Source organism: Melanaphis sacchari, unplaced genomic scaffold, assembly GCF_002803265.2.
Source record: "Melanaphis sacchari strain LSU unplaced genomic scaffold, SCAv2.0 Contig0_pilon_pilon, whole genome shotgun sequence".
In the NCBI taxonomy this organism is placed as follows: domain Eukaryota; kingdom Metazoa; phylum Arthropoda; class Insecta; order Hemiptera; family Aphididae; genus Melanaphis; species Melanaphis sacchari.
The window spans coordinates 20300974-20328775 of record NW_020270366.1 but is presented as its reverse complement, the minus strand read 5'-3'; the positions used below and the strand labels follow the sequence as shown (position 1 = coordinate 20328775).

Sequence of the window (27802 nt, the reverse complement as noted above, 5' to 3'; positions counted from 1 at the left end):
GGTATTTTTGTTCAATAATAATAATATTTTTTTTTTTACAATCATTTATTTGGTTTATTTATGAACTTATGAGGATCTATATATAAGCTTAACTAAATATTATATCATATGAGCAGCTTATGTTGCATTTAAATAAAATACGTCATACTTTTAGTATTATATTTACAGTAGCGTATTTACAAGGGGGTATAAACGGGATAAATCCCCCCCATAAGCTGTATACACACAATTATAGTCATCACTCATCATATTATTTAAAAAATTATTATTTTTTTTTTTTTTTTTATCAATAATTGATTAAATTTGCAAGAATTAAAATATTATAATATATTGTACAGTATCTTCATTGGTAGCTTATTTATAAAGTCATATCCCCTCCATGACAAAAACCTAAATACGCCACTGTAACCTTTATATTATGATACGTTTTTATATAATTGAAAAAATGTATCGACCAATAGTGTATTTAATATAACTTAATACTATAACGTTAAATGTATATTATACTTATTATTATTTTGTATTTTATTATATAAACAAAATATAAAATAAGTATCATATTATAATATGTGTATGATATCTTTAATTAGATTTTTATCTGATTGTCAAGTATGACGTAACGTGCGTATATTCCAGAAGTAGAACTCAGTACCAGTTATTTAAAAAGACCAAATGTGCAATAATACGATACGTGAAATTATACGTAGGTGCTATAATAAAGTTAATATTGTGATTCTAATGCGAATGGCATGTTCTTTTACTGGTGTAAACATATAGTTACGAGTGTTGAAATAATGTTGTCAATGTATGCAGATATAAGTTTTGCATACCTATTTTAATTATAAACTCACAAAACTATTATAACTATTATAGCAAACTCTACGAAATTTTAAAAATTTTCTTTCAAGTAGACAGTACATATTATCTCAGCTGACTCAACTACCTGTATATTATGTTTTCAGATTTAAACATTTGCAACTCCGTATCACCGTCTATATAAAGTATGATAGGTAAGATATAATCTTTTGTGGTATAAATAGCTCAAGTTTTAAATATTTAAAAAAAAAGAATTAGTTTGAGTTTTTTTATATTAATTTGATGCATTTATGCATAAACTGATATTATATATTATATAATGTTTAGTTGCCGCTAAATGGCCTATTGTTTTGTTCGCGCGGTTGTAATTTAGAAATAGAAGTCGACAATAAGTTATCATCAAACTGGACGTAATAAACATGAACACTATTTACTTAAATTTGACTGTTAAAAATAAACACCTAAATTGTGCTGCAGTGCCGCAGTGGCATATATATATATATATATATATACTTTTGATATAAGTGGAGGAGAGAACGAAAGAGAGAGAGATCAGTGGAAATAAAACCTAATCTACGTGTAACAACTGGAATTTTATTTATTCAAAGTATTTATAATATACTAAAAAAGGTCATAACTCATAAGTGTATAAAAAAAATAATTTTGGTAGAGACTTGAGAATCTTATAATCTCTACATAGTATATTCAAAGGTCTATAATTACGTCTATGGGTTATGTTTACGTTGTTTTATGAATTATATATTGTTAAATAAATAAACTAAGGATTTTTGAGTTAATATAAAAATACCATACCTATATTCTATAATAGTTAATAATAAACATATGCAAAATATGTAGTATTATGCTTACAATAAAATGTTTAATAACGGATTGCCAACGATATGAACGAATAAGATCGAATAAACTTCGGCATGGCCGAAAGCCTTGATGATACATTCTGTCTAAACCCTGAACAAAACAGGAAAATGCTTAACTAATAAAAATTATATAATTTAACAAGGTAACAAAATTTAATGTATATAGTTATAATATGAGCTATTATAAATATTACAACTAATTGAAATCTCAAAAAAATTGCAAAAACTTTGCAAAATTACAATTTTTCCGTTTTAATTTTTGTTATCACTTATCATTGATAACTACAACTCTTAATTTATGTATTTTTTTTTTTTACATAAGTATGGTTATATTATTTTATGTATATTATAAAAATTTCAAAATTTATTTTAAGATACTTAAAAGTTATTTATCAAAGTAGATGCAGTTTAATATTTAGAGGACAACATACAAACTACTTAACTATTGAGGAAATAGTTTTAAGTAGTTTTTAGATTCTGAGAAAAGTGAAAATAACTACATATATATAATACAAATAATTATAAAAACAAATAAAAAGTGAAAAAAATGTCTTAAATATTTATTTTTATCATAACTTTAAGAACACCTAAACAATATTCATATGACATATATAGTATGTCCGTATTAATTTTATCTATTCACGTTTTACCATGGATGCCGATGTGCGCAGTTATACATTTTACGCCGAACTCATACATTTTAAGTATGGCTAAGGTGTTTTAACATCTTGGCTTTTTAAAGTTTGTTGCGGTGTCCACATTATTTTAATATTTACCAGAAATAGCATTTATTATAAATTGTAATAAATATTAATTTAGCATTTCATCATTTGATAATTTATACTACCTTTCTGAAATATTTATCGTTTTTGCCAAACATATTTATTTAACAATAAAATGTTGAGTGTTTAAAGTATTAAAGAAATAAAAATGGCTGATTTATATAATAAATTGTTCCATTATAAACAGTTATAAAAAATTTATTGTGTTAAATTTTAATTTAGCACCTACAATTTTTACTGCTAGTTGTTTATGTGTTTTATTTTTATTTTAATTAATTAAATATACAATCAGAAAATTGGAATAGCTATACGCCTAATATAGGATCTATCAATTCCGTCAGAACAGGTATATAATACATATAAAGTATAAATATCTCAATTGAAATCCAATGTTTTGTTTATTTATATTTTTAGGCAGTGCAGTAAATACCTTTTAAAATTAAAATTTAGCAAAAAAACTATAATATTGAAATGGAATACACCATTCTTATTGAATTTTACGATTATAGTCCTTGTTTGATGCGTAAATTATATAATTTTTTCAGAGTAATTACTTATCACTCCTAAGTGTGACGGAATATTGATTATTAAAAATATAAGGTTGTCGATTTTGTACTTTTGATCTACTTGGGTATTCTAAAAATATTTATGTGGATATACATTTGACATATGTACGTATAAATAGGGATAGAGACTTATCAAAAACTTAGAAAATCCATCAATTATAATCTAAAAATGTATGCATTAAAAAAAAAAATAACTTGAAAGCTGATTAAACCATAAAGTATATCGGAAAAATATAAATTATAATATTATATATTGTACTTTATTATTTTACATCGTTCAATTTAACACGCATAGTATTACTAGGCGATCATCTTGATTCATTGTTGTAATAATAAGTTTAATAATTTATAAATTTAATAGGTACATTTAATACGAATTATGGCAACAATAATTTTTCAGTGGATAATAATTTGTATATTCTGTACAATATAGTCTGCACTCTACAGTATAGAATAGGTTACTATAGATACCATAAGCTCATAGGTCATACCGAGAATAATCATTACACCTATATTCATTAAAAAGCTATATAGTTTTAATATTTGTCAGTAAAAAATGATTTTTAATATACTATTTATTCTTTATTTTATTCATAAAATAAATTAAGTATACATTTTAATATACGCTTTTTTAAATATATAAAAACGGATAAAATTAATTATTTTTCATAAATGTTATGAAATACATTTCTATATTACTATAATATAATGTAATATAATTTATTTAATAACTAAAAATTTCTTTTGATTTGCTAACTTACTAGATAGGTAATAATAATATGTTAAAACCGGATCGATCATAAATGTTATAAAGTTTAATATATTATTCCTAAGGTACCACGAAGACTATAGGTATAGTGATATTTTGAGATAGGACCGCCATCGAATATGAGCTGTTAAATAACATATTTTATTAATATATATATGTACACAATAATTATTTGATATTATGTAATAAATAACATGTATGACAGTAGTCGCGAAGAACAAGAGTAGTGAACAGAAAATAAGCAACGATCAGACCACTATGTATAATAATCCAAGCTGATACAGACGTATAAAAGTATCAATAAATAAACGAGTTTAAAATATTTATGTATATATATTGATGCTGCGGTATATGTTAACGAGGAGGATTGTATATTAAATGCAGTTTACATGTGACCAAACGCATATTTTTTTAATTCTATCATATAAGTATATGCGTATTGGCGGTTAACTGGTGTGCATATTAAAATTCTATAATAATCTTTATATAGGCGCTAATATTAAATGCCAAAATTCAACGTCTTAACTGTACTCTCTATTAGTAATTACAACAGAGCTATAGTTTAAAACCCTTCTATTAAAATATTTATATGGGCTAATGGTCAAGTTATTTTATAATTTAAAAGTGCATGTAAAAAGAAGGTTAACTTAGAGAATTATGTAAAATTAATTACACAAAAAAAAAAAAAGAAAAGAAAAATAATTTCTCTAAATATTTTGTGAGTGGTACTTTGTATTTTAATATTATAAGTTATTTTACATTATCAAACATAAATTCTTCAAAATGCATTGAAATATCAGTAATTATTTTCTGTTTAATTAAAGGTAGGTAAGTTTATTATAATATATAGTATACCATATTCTCACCTTTGTTATTATTTTATTGATCTTACTGTATAAAAAAAAAATGTATCAACTTAACCTAATTTGTACTATACATATAATTAATTTAACATGAATTTTTTCCGTATCTTATATCAAAAGTAAAAATTATTTAAGTACTATTGCCATGTGCAAATTATAAATTTCATAGTGCATTATTATGTTAATTACATCATTTCTTTTTTTTTTTTTTTTATATAAAAAAATACCCAAAATATTAACTTTTTAAAATTATTATATTTATTAAACAAAAAAAAAAAAACCATTATTATTTATTACAATTCGTATTATTAACAAATTTTTCATAATTTCGTCTGACTGTTTTAGTACAAAATTTTCATTAAAATAAATAATAGTTAGTATCTCTAGGGCAATAGACAACACAAATTCCACATAATGGTACAGACTATACAGTACAAATGTTATCTACACAAGTACAAAAGATAACATTGTAAATTTTGATGGTGTTATTTCGCAAATGATGTTACATTGATAAAATGTTCCACTTTATATTATCATATATCAGAATAGTGTAGTTGTCAAGTACACCCGTTCTTCATAGGGTGTAGTAACATTGGGTTTGGGTGTGGACATTGACAAAGTGACACGCCCACGTACATAATAAATTTATTAAGCAGATAGAAACCGCTACTGTTAGGTAACAATTACAAAATGTCGGAATTTTTTGCAATCATCCGTTTTTGATTAAAATTTATCATCTCTTTACCGTAAAATTTGATTATGTCAACGATCAAAATAAATAATAATTCTTTCCTGGCACGCACTAGATAATGCGGATTCTAGATTAAAATGTTTTAAATAGTAAAAATAATTTAAATATTTTTACCTCTTATAACAATTTTTCATTTAAAATATACTTATCACAATATACGGGGTGATTTGCAAGCCTCTATTTATACTAAGCCTACTATCGTGGTCCATAAATTAAATTTACAAAAACTTAGAAACTAGAAACTACTAACATTTTGATTCGAATACATAAAAACTATCTAGCATAAAAAAAGATTCTTGTTTGAAAATTAAATTTGTATCACGATAAAACAGAATTAGAACAGCATAAAAAAAAATCCAAGTAGGTATTTAAAAATATAAAATTCTTTCAAGTCCAAAAAGGTTTCTATAGTTAAAACGTTAAAAAATCAGAATATTAATAAGAATGAAATGAAGGTGATTAGGCTCTGGGAATCTCTAGGTAGTAGCCGCGTTTAACGGGTGGCAAGGGGGGGCAATTGCCCCAGGGCGGCAAATTTTATGATGTTTGACAGGGTGGTAAATTTTGGAGGATCAACATAAAATAAAAAAATTATAATTATAATTTTTTTTCTGGACTGTATAACTATAATAAGTACATATTATTTCGTTTATAAATACCACGAAAAAGCCGCCGCTACCGCTACATGTCACAAGGCGATAAGAATTATTAAGAACTTGTTCTCATAATTGTACGTATAAACTATTTTCATTATTTCTGTACGTTTTTTCCTCAAACATATTCTGTTACAAGTAAATCGTTAGTATTAATAGTGTGTTGAATATAATTTTGAATTGTAATTTTTGTAAGGGCGGCATATTTTAATTTGCCCCGGGACGGCAACATAGCTTAACGTGGCACTGGGTAGTAGATATAATATAATATCTGTCAATCGTAGTATTTGTACATTATAGTAATATATTATTATGTGTGCCACAAACGATGTAACAGTTATTATAATCACGCTTTGTAAATAACAGCCATCGTTTACCATAATAGTATAATACACAATATGGGCACTACAAGAGTTTATGGTAATTATCATATCGATCGAGGTGAATTATATATTATGTATAAATATATTTACGTTAATTATATTATATGTTTATACACAACCGCCGCAGTGTACAACACGAATTAAAATACAATGTAATTAACACTTCATAATTTTGTAATTCGTCATATATACGCAGGTACGTACCATTTCGACCGCCGATATTTTCCGGCAACTGTTCGACGGGCCGTATCCATTATTGTTTTCGTTGACGGCATGTCCCTTGCAGCAGGACTCGCGCCGGTTCTGCGTCTTGGTCATTTGTGGACGGGTCCTGCAGCCGATCAGCCGATGCACTATGTATTTATATTATAGTTTATAATTACCGAGACTGTTTTTATGTCTTATAATGTTTTTTGAAAACGCGCATTTGCGTGTACGATAATGTTTGTGCGCGTATATTGTACAAACCAATATACTAATTGAATATCATGTTTACGTGTTACAATAACGCATCGATACTACGACTGCAACGTGCTTTCGACCACTGCGACCTGTGATTTCGGATATTATTTTATAATAACGTGAAATTATATAATGAAATATCGCGCGGAGAAATACCGCTGTCGCCGCCGCCGCCGCGGTAACCGCAACCGCGTATATTATGATAGACGTAAGTGGTACTCAAAACGAGTGCCGTGGACTTCGGTTGTAGCGCATAGTATTTATAATACGCGAGAAAAACGCATATAAACACACACACACACACACACATACATATATTTGTGTATGTGTGTGTGAGTACATTATGCATCATAATGATAACATAATAGGTACCTGTATGTACGTTACATAATAAAAGTATATCATTTTATTATATATCGGTGGACGATGGCCGCGCGCGCGAAAACAATAACAGCTCAACACATAATAGGTGTACAACATATTTCTATAAATATATCATATTATAATCCTTCGTTTATCATACTTACAATACACTACAATAATCCACAGCACAATAATTGCAATATAAGCGAAGTATTGTAACATTTATATTGTGTAGACTACAAGTGTACAATGTATATATAGGTAATATAATTTATTGTATACACACCTATATGGGCACCGTATTATTCGATCTCCTGCAGGTCTGTCTCCATATATTTTCTCTTGTGGGACCGAATTCTCATTATCTGAATATAGATTGAACGGTTAACCTAATTTAAACTTCACACACACACACACACGCACAAATAAAGTATAAAAAACATCATATATTTTGTTATTAGTGCAATACACAGATTATACAAACCAACCTTGACTTATGAACAACAATGTTTTTTATCTTATAATTTTACCAAACAATATACTTTATTAAATAAATGTATAATATTTTAACGTATCATCGTTATTATAATATGTGCGACGTTGTTTCTAATATCAATTTCAACAGTAGTCTGCACTGTTTATCTTCACCCTCCGCTAATATATGTTTTACACTGCACCTTATTGTATTAAATAAATATTGAATATAATATATATATATATATATATATATATATAAAATAGTAATATGATGATGTTATGTGTAGTGCGTATACATTTTACTATCAAGGGCACACGCTCGCTTGGTTTATATAATGTATTGGCGTTCTTATTTATGCAATAACACTGACACACTGTCTATAAAACTATAAATATTGTTACGTACTAGACGATTATGTTGTATAGGCAGTCTCGTACGTCTAAGTAATGTCATACTAAAACGTCGACTGTATTCTAAATAAATATTTTCTGATGATTAGTTGTCTGAGTGAGGTGATTATTTTCATTATTTTTTCATATAATCTGCATGAAATTAGTAAAAATCACTTGATTAAATAAGTTCAATTCTCAGAGAAAGACTGATTTATTCTATTATTACCAGCAACCAAGTCGAATCTACTACTGTATGTAATGTAATGTATGACCTTACCACGTTTCAGTGAAAAAGAACCTATACAGGACCAAATAACAACCTTAACAAGGCTAATAAAATATTTATTTTTTTTGTTCACTAATTTCTTAAGAGTAAAATAAATTTATCTCATTGAATAACAATTGACTTAAGATGGGTTTGCATATTAATATGGAAGTTAATTTTTAATTAACCGCTTCATACTTTTTTAGAGTTCATAAAAATAAATATTCACATTCAAAAAAATTAATGATTTATAGGATACCTACAGTGGCGTAGCTACCCTCATCAGCGCTACGAGGCAAATTATATTTTTCACCATACCTACCTAGAAGTTAGATTCTTCGACTTTTTTCATTAAAACATTGCTTTGGCCAAATTATTATTATTATTTTTTATTAGATTAACCCAATAACACGTATATCACATTAAACATTTTGTTTCAAATTAAATAAAAATAAATTTACGCCCCGAGGCAACTGCCTCTGTTGCCCCTGCGGTAACTACGCCTCAGAATACTTTATATATATTTAAATATCAAAAAACAATTAACTTGAACCTTAAAAAAGCTTATTAATCTAAAATATTTTTAAAAAGCTAAATTTAATTTATTCTAAAAATTTCAATTTTTAAGTTAATTTTAGGGCTAACGTGGCATAAATAAATATGTACACTGTTACCTCAATGTTTTGTATTTATAGTACCAAATTAATGTTAATATACAGATAATTAATGGTCTATAGGAAATTTCGGTAATGGTTAATTATATTATAATAAAGTATATTATTTTAAAAATCTATGTTGACACCGTACTAACAATTTAAAAGTATTAAAAAATTGTTTAAACTTTACTAATAAATTATAAGTAGTTTAATATGGATACGTTTTAGATTTTGTTTTATAATAATTAAATAATAGTGTATTAAAAAAAGCGAAAAATAAAAAACAACAGACATTTATTTTCATAGTACAATTACTGCAAGCCATTCTGATTACTGCATATTCAAAATAAATACTTATACAGTCTACGCTATGTTTATTTATAAAAAGCTTAATGACAATTTTCATTTCTGTGAATTATGTCATAAAACTATGAGTGTTATGAGTAATTCGTATAATTTTTTTTTTTTAGTACAAACACATTGATTGTCTTCCGCTCGACATCTTTCCCTATGCTAATTTCGTAGATAGTATATCACCACTTATAATTGGGTATAAATACGATACCTTTGCCTATAATTTTAGGGTTAAGACTTAAGTTTGACTCCAGATACTAATTTAAATACACTCGAGTATACATATGTAGGCGGTAATTTGCCTGAATATTTGTAAATTGCTGTAGACTAGTCAACTAGTGTGATGTGAAACGACGTGTAACATTGTAATATGAATCCATAATATAATTTTAATATATAATTAATTAATTACTGTCTACGAAGATGAAAGCACGCGCGCCAGCTGCCTCATAGCGATGAATGACTAGTTCCGTAAATCGTGCACGCGATGAGTGAACCATTTACATAAATATTATGACATGATTATCACAGAATCAGTGTAATATACATGCCTTATAAATACGTTACTATACCATCGACTGAAAGGCACGTTTACTTATTATAATAATAATATACGATTTAACAATAATTATTGTTAATATAATAAAGTAAAACATTGTTGTTATAATTAGGTACACGAGAACACGGTGACCTAAATAAGTCGATTATATTAATTCATTTCTAATACATATCACCTATCAGCCGATGTATGCTCGATTGATTACGTGCCACGCGCTACACGCGTTTTATCGGAATCATAATATTATATATTATTAAATCTAAATCGATAAATGTTTTAAATTATAATGTATTATATAAATACAATTATTATTAATTTATAGCATTTATATTAATTTAGACGGTGTCGAGGATATTATACTTGTATATTTAAAAGTAGGTAATTATGTACTTAAGTCAAATAGATAAACTTTATGGTATATGTCAGGGATTATATACTAATATTTTTGGAGGGTTTCTTTAAAAAAAAAAAAAAATGAAGTTTTCAGGGGTCATAGATATTTAATGTACATGTTTATCAAAACACAAAAAAAAAAATTGACTAAAATTAATAAAACCTAATTATTTAATTATTCACCATCAAAAATAATAATTTAAAAAATAAATTTATTGGCCCCAGATCAGATAAAGTGTGTCCGTGGTCCAAAATTTGGTGATTCTGGTGCAGGTAATGATATTACGTTTGCAAGATATCTTAAGCATCATAAATTAAGTTAGTTATAGACATTAGATCTCTATGGTCAAGCTATTAGCTCGTCACTCATATCATATTTCTAAGCAAATTTTCTTAAATAAAATAAGCAATTATTATTTATTATTGTATCCATAGTAATTATAATAAATTAATAATTTATTAAATATCGTTAATTAATTTTGATTTATGTGAAAATTATTAACTAAAGCATTGTACGATATACATCAGTTAAATATTAGACATTAGAATATTCGTACAGTGGGTAATCTCTTTTTTTTTTACAATCTTTATTTAATAAGTAATACAATTAGCAGTAATAGTTTGTATAAAAGAGTTATGTATCGGTAGGACGAGAGAGAGGATGATGCCCATTAGCAGTATTTCTTATCTTTATCTATATTTTTTTTAGTAAAACATTTGTATATGAATTTAACTGTAAAACTACATATAAATACAAATAAAAATTATAAATGGATGATGTACGTCAAACATTTTGTTTCTAATAATTCATTATACATTCATAATATATAATTTATATCATTATATATCTAACCACTTATTGTAAGTTTTTAACAAATGCAGTGCAGATTTTATTCACAATATAAAAGTACATAATCTGCATGTATCTAATCGAATGTACGTCATATTATGTTTTCCTTGGTGACCAGTACCTACTCAATAGTTCAGTACTCTTTAAAGTATTATCATTTACCAACACTAATAGCTAAACTTTACATAAGTCTAAGTGTAATATCACGTGGTTAGACAAAACAGTTGTTATATACTTATATATTATACGCTAATATAATTAAAAATGGTATGAACAAATAAACAACTATATAATAGATAGGTATATTAAAAAGCACCTTCTGACTATCAAACGGGAATTCGTGGAATTGATTTAAATTTAATAAGAAATTACGGACAAAGAAATGTAATTATTTGTATATAATATAAAATATTAAAATATTTATGCGTTGATTATATTAAGTAAATATCAAAATTAAATATTTTTTAAATTTATTTATTTAACTGAATCAAGTTAAGTTGACTTAAAAGTAATAACTCACAACTACTATTTACCATTACCCTAATAAATATATTATTTTATAAATATTAATTTATGTTATTACTCTCTGGACCAAGAAAAAATTGAAAATTAGTAATACGATACACTTAAAGTTAAAATTACATTGAACGCTGAAAAGTTAAATTAAATGGTTTATTTCTTTGCTATTTAAAAAAAATTAATTTGTAGAAAAGTATTTTAGTAAGTCTTACTTGTTTTATTTCTTTGTATTTTTATTAGTATTATTACTAATCGGCTCGCAATCTTTGGAAAATGAGTGATGCGTTTTATTGAATCATAATGTGTTGTTGTATAAAAGGTAAGTATCTAAGTACAAAAAATATTTTGTTGTTTCGCCAGGAAAACGTCGTACTGCAAAACACTGCGCACTCAAGAATGGCAACGCAAAAACGGTTTAATCGGATATGGCTAATAGAATAAACGGTCGACATTCAGAGACTAATATTTTTTATTACAGGCGGGTTTCTACTAAAAAGTGTCGTGTCAAGTAGTTGAATATAATATTTTACAACTTGTAGATAACGTGTAATTGATATTATGTTATCAAGGTATTAAATATACGGAACACGACACGGTATAATGGAAATCTTGTTTCTGCGACTCATCATTAAATCATGTAATATAAATTGTAATTTTCGATGAAAAATTTAGCCGAATTTACAGTTACATCGTCGGATGTTTCACATGAGTTAATCATATTCTGACTGCCGATAATCATGAACCATGATATAGTTCATTAACTATAATAAATCGGACATTTTCAGTGTTGGGTTAACCATACATTTTAGATACCACACATCAGGCAACGTACTCATGAAGCCGAATTTGCTTTGGAATTTATTGCTTAATGTTTTAATTAATTATTTGAGTAATTGAAATGATTAACCGAATGGTAAGTAGTTACTGGTTTATTATACGAATTAAAGATGATTGGAATCTATTTTTTTTTCTTCAATATAGTATCATAGTATTTAGGTACTTGTAAATGTTGTGATTTGTGATATACTCGTATTATCTATAATTATAGTTATAGACTAACCAAAAGACAATCAAACACAGCGTCAATTTTCTTTTTTTAAATTACAATTCATGTTATCATAATAGGGCGTAGAAGATAAGGTAATAGATATTATAATTTTTAATCCATATTTTAATCATTTATAGACAGCAGTCATGGTATTAAGTTTGTAGCCTGAATCGCAGTATAAAATCTTCCTAAACGCGTAAAAAAAAAATAAAAATATTTTTTCGTTTAATCTTAAGAGTTAAGGTTATATATATTTTCATACTAATATAACAAGAAATACATTGACAGAAATAACTTTTACTCTATAAAAATTACATACTTTATAATTTTCCTGGAATTTCAAAGCGTAAGGCTGAACCCCTAAACTGCCTTCGTGTTCGCGCTTCGACTTCCAAATTGTCTACCCGCTTTAACTATAGTATCAATTTTACAATCACGGTTCATATGGTATACAAAATCAACATATTTTACAGTTTATGTTTTGCAGTCGACGAAACTACTTATAAATTCAAAGTTTGACAAAATAAGAGAATAATTATGAGGCGCGTGCCGAATGTTTAGTTAGGTTCTATTCGGGATTCTGGATGGGTTTGTGAAGCAAGATGATAAATTTACAATATAAGCTAAACATGCTATATAATTATTTAGATAGATTCTTGGAAAAAAATTTAAAAAATCAACCCATTCAAACATCTGCTGTGTCACCCGCTCCTCGAAAAAGCAAAAACGAAGTCTTCAATAATTTAAATACAAAAGAATAAACCGTCATATGCCGAACCACAGCTAGCACAGCATCACCTGATCAACCACTTCACAACATCACAAAATTCCTCGACGAATTAAAATTTTTCCTTAACTTTTTTCTAATTTTCCTAACTTTCTTATTAAATAAAATCCCACTCGCTACCTTTTTCACTTCATAATACACATCATATCTTCCAAACGTCCATAACACATTTATTTAATTATATTATGTAGTATTGTAATATTGGAAACAAACTTTTCGTAATTAAATATAATAAATAATAATAATAATTTTAAAAAATGTGAAGGTTCTTCATCATGATAGACACAATATAGTTATATATTCATGTGCTTCAGCTGTATTATTAAGTAAATTGACATTATTTAGAATTATTATATTAATGTTGTAATATACGCAAGTTTACGTAAAATTAATTGGTAAAAAGTTAAGCCTCTGTGAAATAGTCATGATTGTTATGATAGCGTCCGTTGATTTTTTTAAATGACACTTACAAGTTTCCTATAGTTTTTGCTATAAATAACTTTTGATTAATAATTATATAACCAAAATAAAAGCTAGTATTTTTATATGATTTTAAAAAAACATGACTCAATTCCTTTTGAACTTATACCAAAAGTATTTTTTTTTTCTTACCAAAACGTATTAATTTGTTTACTATTGATAATGTAGTATATGTATCTCATAATATATTTCTTCAAAGATTAAAAAGGTGTTATAAAATCTCTAAAAATGTAGGTTGTCGTTCAAATAAGTAAAAAACTTTAAAAAAATTTAACAAAATTATTATTGTTGATTTATTTTGATTGGAAATTATGTAAGAAATATATTTTTAAAAACATTAATAAATTTTGAAATAATGAGTATTGTTTGATTAAAGAATCGCCTTGTTTATATCTACAATAGTATAATATGATATAATGTGATAATAATAAAATTAATATTTCAACGAATTAATATATTAGTTTGGTTTCAAAGGTCTTATAAAATCTGTTGATGTAATGTTTATGTCAATTTCAGTAAAAACGTATTGAATTTAGCACACATCATCTATTGATTAAAAAGTAGATATTAAAAATTTTAAATTACTGTAATGGTTATATGAAATATACATAATAGTATATTAAACAAATTATACATTAGGTATACCGTATGACATTATTATTTTAAGTATCACTTATCAGTAATATAAACGCATTGTTTGGAAACTATAAACCGATTAAAATCTTATTTAATTCAGAAAAAAAAATTTAAAGATAAAATTCCTAGTACCCAATCACTAAAGAATTTCAAAACACTTATTAATATTTCACAGAACCGAAAAATTATTACTTATTATTAAAATCTCAGAATATATTAAAATTGATAATATTTGCTCTGTAATTTATACAGATTTAAATAATAATTGAGTAGCAGACAGTACAACATATTCAAAATAATTTTAAATCTAATTACTGTTCAATTACAACTACCTATATACAATCATTAACCACACGATATCTTATACCTTATATATGATATTATATAAACCATTTACATATTTTTCAGGGACATTCATAGACAATTAAGGGTGTGCCATATGCAGGTATAAATATATAATACCATATAACCACCAGTTATATTATATAAATATAATATGTCCCCTCTGGTGCCTTTTTTTTCCTGTGTCTAAATATCAAACACAATAAAATTGTTTTTGCAGTAAATCTATTTTATATAATATAGTTATTATTAAATTTACATTTATCGTAAACTTTATATTTTTTAAATTATATTACTACAGTAGGTATACTCTTAATGTGATTATAAAGGTCGATCAATCATCAATGTTTTCAATTCATATATTGCAATATTTACCAAGACGGCAAGACAAGTTAGTTCGTATGTTATAATATTTAGATAGCAAATACTTTCTTGGTCTTCATGGCACAAAATATATTTAAAAGTTATTTTTTTCTTATATATCTTACAACAAATTCTTAGGTATATTCTTAAGGTACTTCTCATTTAACATTTATATGCATATAGTTTTTTAAATTAATTATTTTAAGTTATATTTTCAAGTTATTTAACATGTATAGCTCACAAATTGCTTTCCTCCCAATGTACTCAGGGATATACTGTATAATAAAATCTAACATAAAAAATAAGTCTTACTTGGCTATCAACTACTTATTTACTATACTGCAGTAGGAAAAGATTTATAGATGACACGAGATATGTAATTTAGATACATAAACCAAATAAAATCACACTGCAGACTATTGATTGTTAAAATTAAATAAGCTAAACATCACTCACCGAATTTGATTCTGAAGAACAAGTTTGTTTTAAGACAGAATTCACAGAAGAAAACGATGACACGTAAGACAGTGGTGGCTCTATTAAAGGTTTTTATGCTTCCGAAGACTATATCGTATAGCTTTCACTTCGACGGCAAATCCCTTTTTCGGTATCCATCTGTTCTCTTTGTCATCGGTATAGAAATAGAAGAAAGCCATAAGATTATCTTAAAATACGTCTTATGTTGTAGAACTACAAATATGTACCGATTTCTTAATACGTGATCTTAAGATAAGGATCATCCTTTTTGTCAGCGTCAAACGTATTTTATACTAAGATCCTTAGTTACATGGTCACATACGTGTTTAGGTATAATATAATTCTTCGGGTAATTTATCGATTTAATTTTTTTTTCACGTTTTTATGTACATACATATTATAATGTCTAATATTATGACTATTTATGCAATAAATGTAACATATATTTCATTATAAGCAAAGGTACGTAAAATTCGAAAAGGTACTAAAATATCTTTAATTTGATTTCGTTTTTTATTTTTATTATGTAGAATGTAGAAGAATATATGTAACAATAAAAAAGAACGACAGCCTAAAATAGTCTAAAATGGTTGATGATTATATCACAATATATTGTATTAAAAAAGTAAAATCGAAAAAATGTACATTAATTTTATCTTTGCCAAGGTATCTATTTTCAAACAAATTAAAACACTTTAAGTTAAAGGTGACAATATTTATTTATTTTTTTAGGTATGGATTTTTATTATGTTAATTTTTATTAATATTATATTAATGTAATAAAATAACTCATATCAATATAATGTTCAATATTTATGAATAATGGGTCATCTATAAATATCTAATCATCGTTTATTATTATGTTATGTTAAAAGTGCATATGGTACATTAGTACATATATTATAATAATACTATTTTAATTAATCTCTTATTAAAAACAAACTAATAAGTTCTAATAGATCTGTATACTAATACTAAATATATGATAAATGAGTAGTTTAAAATACAATTTATCATGATATAATAATAAAATTAAAACTATGTAGTTCAAATAAACTAACAATGTACCGACGATTTAATATGTACGTTATAATTTAAATAATTTATATCTATACTTACGTTTGATTTCTAGAACAGTTATAATTGTGACGGAAATCTGAACATAATATGTTTGATTTTTCACACGATAATATTTAAAACAATATGATATAATAAATATTTTAAATTCAATAATAATAAAATACTTAACATTTAGGGAATATCAAATTTCAAAAACAATAAAGATCTATAAAATACGTAGGTTCTATAAATATTTGTTTATAACTATTAGTTCATCAAGAAGATAATACATATAGGAGTGTTTGTTTCAAAGTCAAATCTATACGTCAGGTACATGAACTTTTACTCTTCGTAAACTTTGATGATCTTTAAACTGGCAATATATTTTCATAGAAATTTCAAGGTTACCGTTTAAGAAGGCGTGATGTGTTCTCTCCGTTTTACAAATGTACAATTTAGCAAATTTACGTTCATCAAAATTTATTATGTATTATCGATGTTATTATTTTAGTTAATTTGTCTATTAACTTTCGTTCACATTTAATATTATACAATATAATAAATATTTAGGAATATATTATCTATGTTTTCTCATTGATTTTTTTTTTTTTATAACTTGATTTCAAAGTGAATACATTATAGGTATGTAAATTATTACATTTAACTATTTTCATGAGTAATTTTATACTTAGTGGAACATAATATGTTATATTATGAACATAGTATGAGGTAAATTGTTATAGTTTACCGTACTAAAAATACATTTTTAAAATATCCATCGTTTAGGTCTTATTTTTAAATCCAGGTAAGTTCAGCGATTCTTTAGAAAATGAAATTCATAAAACATAAAACAAAATATTTTATGTTTGGGAACAATAATATAAATAACAAAATAAATATCATCGAATCTTCTCATTTACATTTCAAAAACAACTTCTACATGCTGTATTCAAACATTCACAATTTTTTAAATGTTTTATTGGAAGTAAAAATAAACATTTATATGAAAATTAGAAACATAGGCCTTGAAACAGGCATAGGTAAGATAAAATTATAATTAAAATGAAATAAAAATAATACAAATAAAAAGGAAAAAATCTGGTTTGATTTTAAACAATCTATAAGTGAAATTTAAAAAAATAAATAGTCGTTTTTATAAATATTCATTATTTTAATTATTATCTAATTATAATTTTATGTGTATTGCGTAACCTTGATGAATGAATAAATATATAGTCGGGTTATGACTGATTAAAAAGATACGTTTGATATTATGTTATTATGATTATTAAAACAAAAACACTGTTTATTTTAGTTTCGAAGCACCTGAAGTAGCAAAGTAAGCAGCTGTATGGAGTTTTTTTTTTTTTTTTTTTGGCAAAATATCAGTAAAAGCAGTAGATTCTGTGAAATAATAGAAGATCTGAACGGTAAACTATTTTAAGGACCTAAAGAAATAACATAACTTCTTGCTGAGTACCAATATTTAAAAACAAACTAATTACATTTAACACCATATTTAAGAATATTTTCATAAAACCTTGTAATATAGTGTAAATATTAGTTCGGTGAATACATTTATTTGTAAAATAAGATAAAATATTAACCGTCAATCACGATTCAGATGAAATATTAATCAGGTATTATTAAAAAATGCATTTATTCTAGTGCTTCGTTGCAGAATATAACGTTCGATAATCACTTTTCAATGGTACACAAGAATTGGATTTGTTCCCAGTTTATTTTAAACATAACATTCAAGTTGGTTTAGACGTAATAAGTCACTTATCGTTTTACACCAGCCTAATTTAGATCCATTTTAAGTATAGGTACTAAACCTGAGATAGCTGAGTACAGTTTACGTGTAGAACAATATAAGATTATTCTTCAGTATTTCTATTTTTTGACATATTATGTAAACAATTTTTAGATTTGATATAATTTGAACAAAATTTTTTATTGACGACAATTTTAACATTTTTTATACTTAAATATCTCATATTTCCCAGGAAGTTAAGGTATTTGGGGGGGGGGGGGTATAACAATATTGTAACATAACTCTACTTCTTGTTGGTAACAAAATGTATATGTATAATAATTTTAAAATTCGCTATAGTCGCATTCAAGTATGCGATGCATTTGCAAGGTAAAAATACGAAATTTGTTTTCATTAATTTAAATTCAAATGTTATAAGTTATAACTGTCTAATAAATATAGTAATAGATTATTATTAAACTATTGACAATAACAAGTGCATCTATTTTTTTTAAAAGAGCGAATGAATTTTCCGGAAATATCGTGGCCAAATTTTCAGGTTGAGAAGTGATAGTATGTTCTTTTATCTACCAGTTGAAAAACTTTATAAAGCAATTTTAGAAAAAAAAATTATTTAATTAGGTTACACTTGCGGTTATTCGAGATTGTGCACCATGCACAACCAAGCGATTACAGTGATCGATAAATATATAATAATGCCATTATGATTTATGATCGGAGCACATATTATATTATAGTATTCGAAGAGAAAGAATTTACCTATATAGTATATACAGAGATAATCGTGCGTACAATATTAGGTTATTATTGATATTATTGTCAACAAATTACATCCGGAACTATAATTTACCAATGCTTTAATTAATATTAACTGTGTATTTATATAATATATGTAAATGATTAAATATATTCGCTGCGAACCGATTATTATTGGATATAGTTTTTTTTTTTTTTGACACGTCGAAATAATAAATTCGGAAACATAATACGTTAATATATGCATATATGTAATTTATGGTCTGCGCGTGCGGATTATTATTACTTACCAATGACTGCAACAGGTCTAGTCAACGTTATCCCAACTAGATGATATTATTTTACACAGTAGGTGGGTATTTATTATTACGTTATATTTTTAATAATATTTATAAATCAAAGAAAGGATATACCTCTATAAATATTATATACGTATACTTTCTGTTTTATTTGTGTAGCTATATAGTCATGTTGAACAAAACAAGTTATATTTAATCCCAAAGAATTGCATTTTTTATTTCACATATTACACAACTTCGGTATTATGCGCATGATATCTGTATCTAATATGTGTACCTAAACAATGAATTTATTGGGTCATTTATTAATACAACTAATAGTAACCATTGACCTAGGACTCGTGCAAAACGAATCTTAGAAAAAAAATCCACTTAGTAAATAATTATTGAGTAAATTAAGCTATGCATACACCAAGACAGCACATATTATGTAATAAATAAGACATAAGTATAGCTAAAATCTGTATAAATGCATAATATTATCATACATTTTCAAGAATTGTCACATAAATAAACGTATTAATACCATTTAAATATAAAAATAAAGAACATAAATAAAAATTTTTAGTAATGCGTACAATTTAAAAAATAATCTTATAGCTTTATTTACTTTAATGCATACAAATTAAAAAATAATCCTATATAATTATTTATATATGTTGTAGCTTTTACATTGTTTACTATATAATACGTAAGTATAGATGCAATTTAAATTCTATATTGTTTATTGTACATAATTTTTTTTCCAGGTAAGAGAAAAATTTGGGGCTTTTCGAATACCTATAATAGATCTATGATTTCGATCTGTTAACGATGGTGCATAATTGTACAATATACACAGGTTAGATTTTAAGTATTATATCATTTGTAATACATTTATATCATTCCATGTACATGAAGATATACAGTTTAACTGACATCACTAATTTATGTATTTTTGAAAAAAAAATTCTATTGTTTGAAGTTTTTATAACACCAATTTTTTACAAGAATATCTATTTTACTACTATTTTTATTATAGTGATTCTTTTTAAAATATATATTAGATTCTGGAGGAGCGATGAGTATGGATTTATTTTATCCAGATAAAATTAATACTACTAATATTAAGATAAAGTAAGTTAGATAAAGTAAAAATATTATTTATAAAATGTTTTTTTCTTAAATTTTATACGAATACGGTTGAGTGAGTAAAGTACATACTTTGATAAAATAATGATTATATAATATGTTGCATGCATTATAGCTTAATTCAAACTATCAGAAGCAGACTTAAGTATATATAATCTACAGAATGTACTGTTTGCAATTGTATCTTGTCTTATTAGGCTTAACGACAATCAACATCACGAACATTATAAATATAATAACACTTCATAAAATAACCAGCAAAAACGAATATTTATACATTTATACCATTTTTAATTGTATTAATTATAGACACTTGTATAGTTTTTACCAAATATTTGTATAAACATTTCCCAAGAAATTATTTATTTCAAATTACTTTAGCTATTTTCTTGTTCTTTATAGATTTTTGAATTTTTTTCTAACCAATAAAATTAAACTTTTGTTTTTGAGTAAAAAGATTGAAAATTTAACCGTGGGACGATAACCTTATCTCTTTCTCTCCACTTATTATAATATGAATATCGCCCTACAACATTAAGTTAGTTATCGGGATCGTTCTTTTTTATAAGATCAAGTACATTCGTATCATATTTTCATTGATAATATACTCTAATGGCACCTATAATATATTATACAGTCAGACTTATCTCCTCATATTTAGACAGAAATAAGTAAAAGTAGTGGACGAACGCATGGGAAAGCTTCTATTAAGAATATAATGTTATACACCTCATCAATAAATTCTTATTCTTTCTAAGAAATATTAAAAAAATTTAAGATGACATAAACATTTTAATTTATGGAAGATAATATTAAAAAATACCTAATTGAGCAAATATTTTGGATTACATTTTGTTAATATCATAGCATTAAAAAACAAATAAATTATAAAAAAATTCAAAAAAATATTGAAATAATATAAGGTAAATATTATTTAAAACTTCGAAGAAAAATGAATTTTTAGGCATAATTCAGTTTACTTTCTTGTAGCATAATATGATCCTAAAATTAAGTGAGACGCAAACGGTTCATGCCTTTTTTGAGGATGTACTCGGAAGATCCCATATACCATGTACTAACATGCATCAACTTCCATGACAAATCCCCCTCTCCATTATTGGAAAATATCTATTTTTATATTATACATATAAAATTGTATCTATAATTGTCAAATAAAATAAAATAAAATATAAATTCATGACAAGTTAAGTTAAACAATTTTAATCTCCCCCTTCCCCTATCATAATCTTCGTTGCATACTTACGCGATTATTATTATTATAGTACGTTTTCTTGAACTTTTGCCCAAAAATCGATCTGTGGTCGGGGTCATGGTGGGGACATAGGGTTTGGCGTCTAAATTCGTCAAATACTACAACTCATCGTACCGTTGTGGATTGGGAACGTCCAATAAAAGCCAAAAGCCGTTTTATTATTGTATATTATATGAGATAGACGACCGCGTGTCATCGGCGGCGCCTCATCGTCGTCGTCGTTGTCATTATTCATTACCATAAGACAGTATACCAGCATTATAATAATATTAAACCTTTATTGAATAAATAATAAATTATATTATGACGTACAATTGTACAGAAGTGTTAAAATAACAAACTATAAATAACTGTAATTATAATCATAATATATTACAACATTGTTGTATCGCGTGTGTGACCGTCATCATGGAACAAGACGAACCGTGTCTGGCCCCACAACTGTGCATCCGTTGTCGGTCGTACGATCTCGGCCGACATGTCGCGGTCGTGTCCAACGCAGACCCGTGCACGTGCACAGACGACGAGACGTGTCCGCACAACAAGAAGACCACCGCGCTGCAGCTGTTGGTCCTCAGAAAAAAAAAGTTTGTTTCAACTGCCTGTAAATTGTATATATTATAGTATAATCGCTTAACGAAACATTTGATTTTGTTTAGATTTTATATTTAATTTTATTTAATATCCTTACGGAAGCACACTGCACTGGCCTCATTGTGAAAATATTGTGTAGGGAGGTCTATGAGTATTAATATGCGTTCGTAGGTGGGGGGCCAGTACGGATGCTAATGCGCCAACCGAAATTTAAAAAAATTATTTATTGTTGAATGCTTACAATTATACATAATAGTACTTTCATCTTTTAATACTAAGTAAAACACTTTTTCTTTTTTTTAGATTTTATCATCAAAGAAATTTTAGGTAACTATTTCTAAATATTTAATGATAACTATTTTCAGCATAAGTGTAATTACCTATACCATGGTTGTTTCCAATTTAGTTTTTTCTGAAACATATTTTAAAGAAATGAATCTGAGTATTTGAAAACCTAATTTAGTTATTTTTTACATCGGAAACTATATCTATACCAAAAATTTGAAAAAATAGATATTTTAAAATTCGTAGTTGCATTTATAAAAATGTTAATCAAATATAAGGTTATTATGTATTTTTATTCTTTATGCTAAATATGATGGAACAATCATATTTTTGTTATCAGTATGTATTTACTATCGAAGGGGAGTTTTCATTATTCATAAAAATAAATAGTTTTAAAAACTTAAAATACAAAAATACAAAAAACAAAAAAAATTGTTATTTGTAATTTTTACCGAGAATATATTTTATAAAAATAAAAAAAAATTTCACGTCAGAATAAGTGCCTTTAAAAAATGAATAAAATAAACATGGGTCTTAAACTAAATATTGTTCTTTGCATTTTGAACCCGCTGAACTTATGACACACAAATTGCTCTCAATAAAACGTACTATGCCATTTGTAGGTTTTCCACAAAATTTCAAGTCCATTCTAATACAGTTCAACGACAAAATTTTGCAAGAATTCATGTCATCCTTTTCGCACCTATCGACTTCGTATGTATTCTATATTAGATATAATATCACATACATTACCTATACAGATTAATGATTATATGTACCTATCTAGTATAATATTATACAAAATATGATTCGTTATAACGGATGATAGCTGCATGTTTGTATAATCTTATTTAAATAAACGAACATTATCTGTGTTCTCATGTGCTGTCAGGCTCTTTTTTTAAATTTTTATTTAAAGACGAGTTATTAATATTTAATAATTAATGTATCAAATTTCAAAACTAAAAATACTTATACTTCGCTTTACCATTGAAATAACGGAAAATATCTGACAAGATAAAACGGATATTATTTGTACTCTTAAAATAAAATTGATGATTTGGGTAAATTAATTGTCGGTTATAAGATAAAGACGATATGACCCTATTGTGCGGGCATCACTTGAGCTTAAATTATGAATTTATCAATAATTTGATTTTTAGAACTTTTAAACACGCCTAAAATATATTTCAAAATACTTAAAAAATTCAAGAAAAATGTTCTCTTCGGTTTTTTTTCTGGCGCATAATAATTTTCCAATGGTAAGACGAACTTTCGAATGATTTCCTTGATCCTTTTTTTATAAATCGTCAAGCAAAAAGTTTTTAATTTTTTTTAAATTTTAATCGATATTTGAAGAGTAGTTTCTGAATAAGTTTATTTTTTGTGCTATGATAATTTTGAATTCGCGTACGTCAAATAATATATCAAATAATCATAAGCGTGCGCATGGGGTAGGCCTCTGACTTTTTCTTTAATAAATACATAGATATCTTTACTATACTAGATAGCGAATATTTTTACATTTTACATGAAAAAAGTGAAACTAGTTTTAATCTCATACTATAGATATCTGTGAATAAATATAATAGCATTATTAATTAATCAGTTATCATCGACCAAGTGATTTATTATCACAGAAGACTTAACTATCTGAACTATCCACTCTGATATCAGCTAGCGGCTTATTTATTTATTTTTTTTATTTCAGTAGCTTTCAACTACTTTACTTATATATTTACGTTATTTCACGGCTGTAACTAGTAGGTAATATTATAGCTAACTAGTAAATAAAAAACTTTTATAATGAATGAAAAGAAGAACTTGCATATACTATAAAAATTGATGATGTAATTGATACATACAAAAACCTTACACCCGTGAAAAAAAGAATGGAGTTGTAAATAGCTATGTAAATAAAGATTTATTATACATAAATTGAGTAAAATATAATGATTTTTTATAGGTATTATTATGTTGTTTCAAGTTATTATTATTATTATTCATTTTTATTATAATTATATACTGTTATTAATGTTATTATTATTATGTATTTTAATACTTTTGAATAGTATTTATTTTTATATTTGTAAATTTAATTAAATAAATATTTAAAAAAATTAACAATTATATATTTAATAATTAGAGCTCAGAATTTAAAAATTACGTTTTTTTTATAATAAATTATCAAAAATCATCGTATTTAAATAAATATATTTTAATTATTAATTTATTATTTTATTCATCTATATTTAAACAATGCTAATATTCTTATACATAAATATGTTTTTTTACAGACACAGGGCCTAAATTAAATTTAAAACAAAGATAAGAAATAACGTCAGTAATACAAAATAATTACATAATATAAATTGGTATTTTCAGAAAAATAATTGAAAGATTGGGTTGTACGTAATACGTTAGTTTTTCTAATATTTAGTTTTGTCAAAATAATATAAAAGAAAAATGTAAAAAAAGCAAATATGTCTACAAAAATGCAAAAAATGGGTCAAAATCAATAAAAAATTACCGAAAAATGCAGAAGAATGCAAATAAAAATGGTATACCATTGAAATTTACATAATATAAGCCTCATTTCTGTAAAAACAAGCCTCATATAAACGGATCAGAAAAAAATTCGAATGCATCAAGTTCTGGGACTTCTAAGAATTATACTAGTAGTCATTATTAGTATAAGAAGCTTTGATTCAGATCTTTTTAAGGAGCCTTTAATAGCCTCCCCACTGCAGACAAAGTCTGCGCACGCCTATGCAAATAATAATAATAATAATAATAATAATATATTCATTATACACACACGCATATACTCAAACTCAATATTCGTATAGTCCTATATATTAATGCGACATTACTTATAAGAACAAACTTGATTATATACGCTTCATTAGTAGTGTATCTGAAGCTCTGCTAGGGATCGGGGACGACAGTGTAGTATTTTTAAATTGTATTTAGTACTGTAGGAAAAAAATGATTTAATAACGTCGTCATTATAATAACACAGTTGTTCCACCCAAAAGCGTACCTCTCGAATACGCGACTAAATTCGAATTATTATTAATTAATACTGCTGATCAACGTCCATACGTTATACTTATAATGTAACACACAGTCAACTAGGTAATTGTTGTTAGTTATTTTCTTAACCATCGTGGCTTTTAAATCCATTGTCGCTGCAGGACAAGTCTGCAGCATCAGCAAGCGTTGTCGACAACGGACGGAGCAGACAAGACGATTGACCGTGGCGAGGAATCGGACGAACATCATGACGACGACGACGACGACGACTGCTCCTCTTCGTCGTCGTGTAGCACTACGTCCTGCTCGTCCTGCAGCAGTAGTGATACTACTACGTCAGAATCCGAAGAAAACGATTCAATTACCTGTATATCGGCCGATTTGCGGCAATAACACAAGCGTTTCGGAATAGTTAAGTTTCGTTTTAAAAATATCATTAATTTTATTGTCATCACAAGTATAAAATATAGCATAAACATTTATATGCATAATAAACGGTGGTGTAAAGAGAACGCGCGTATACTATACATATACGTAAATCACATTGTAAGGATAATAGTAATAACGTTAAAGTTTATTCTTTCTTTCCAGCTTTGCTTTTCTTTTGGCCGCTGTTGCTATCCCCGCTTCTGCTGTTGCTGCTGCTGCTGTTGCTGCTGCTACTACTGCTGCTACTACTGTTGCTGCTGCTACTGCTGCCGCTGCTGCCGCTGCTGCTGCTGCTACCGCTGCTGGTGCTACTGCTGTCACTATCGGTGTCACTCTCGCCGCTGCTGGAAGAACCGTCGCTATCGCTTTCCGAGTTCCAAGAATTTTCGTTTTTCTTTTTCCGTTTCGCATCTCTTAGTTTTTTCTTCGATTTCTCTTCTTTTACGGGCCTATATTAAAATTTCATTATTGGGTTAGACAATATATATAATATATATATTATACTTAAATCCCCATTGTGTAGCCAAGAGGATTGTGATGGCTGCGATCCTTCTCTGAATTTGAAATAAACTTATAAAATGCTTACAATGTGCTGAAGACGTATAGTACATAAACGAGATAATGTACGACGTAATCACATATTAAAATTATAATTTGTTTGAAAATTGCAGCAAAAGTCTAACATATCATATACCTACTCAACGCCATCACTATACCCAAATGTATGAGAGACCCTATGTTAAGTCTATCCTATACAAAAAATTACCAATCCTTGTACCCTAAGGTCAAACCCTACATCACTGATATATCGATAGTTTCATTAGGAAATCGTTTGAAAAATCAAAAATCACCATGATATTTGAATTCGAACCAAATTACCAACTGTGTCACTAATAACATATATATGAACTATTATATCCAATACTATATACATAATATAATTAAATATAAATAACTTTTTTTACCACATACTTGCATAATATTTGACTGGCAGGCCTGTCCTTGTTCAAATTCCTCTTAAGCAACGTCGTACGAGTCGGGCGGTCCGCAAATTTTCTTTTTCCTTTGCACTCGTAAGTCCAATGACCGAATTCCAGACACTTTTGGCAGCGGATACCTTGTGGAGGTACATAGGCTCTACATAAATGTAAAAATTAATTTTATTAATATTTACGTATAACGAGTGTAATGAATTTCGCTGCAGTGTAGATACGACAATATATTATCTAGTTACTGGTATGCTTACGGTTTTTTTTTTGTTATATGAAGTGGTGCCAT

The 27802-nt window shown here is 26.5% G+C and overlaps 3 protein-coding genes across 3 annotated transcripts in view; 1 reads left to right on the top strand and 2 right to left on the bottom strand.

Moving 5' to 3' along the window:
* The window catches only part of LOC112597991 (monocarboxylate transporter 12-B-like), a 28361-nt gene extending 21236 nt beyond the window's left edge, over positions 1-7125 (bottom strand). The window contains exon 1 of the mRNA XM_025344319.1: positions 6666-7125. Coding sequence (XP_025200104.1) covers positions 6666-6779 — 114 coding nt within the window. The 5' untranslated portion in view covers positions 6780-7125. The remainder of the gene's footprint in view (positions 1-6665) is intronic.
* Positions 7126-22486: 15361 nt separating this feature from the next.
* LOC112598197 lies at positions 22487-26763 on the top strand. The gene is made up of 3 exons (XM_025344628.1): positions 22487-22767; positions 26257-26506; positions 26687-26763. Exons 1-2 carry the CDS (start codon positions 22589-22591, stop codon positions 26486-26488), a joined length of 411 nt encoding a protein of 136 aa, XP_025200413.1. The 5' UTR covers positions 22487-22588; the 3' UTR covers positions 26489-26506; positions 26687-26763.
* Positions 26670-27802, bottom strand: LOC112600457 (zinc finger CCHC domain-containing protein 10-like). The gene is made up of 3 exons (XM_025347689.1): positions 27771-27802; positions 27497-27661; positions 26670-26973 (listed from the first exon to the last, which is right to left on the bottom strand). The coding sequence occupies exons 1-3, from the start codon at positions 27800-27802 to the stop codon at positions 26670-26672; spliced, it is 501 nt and encodes a 166-aa protein (XP_025203474.1).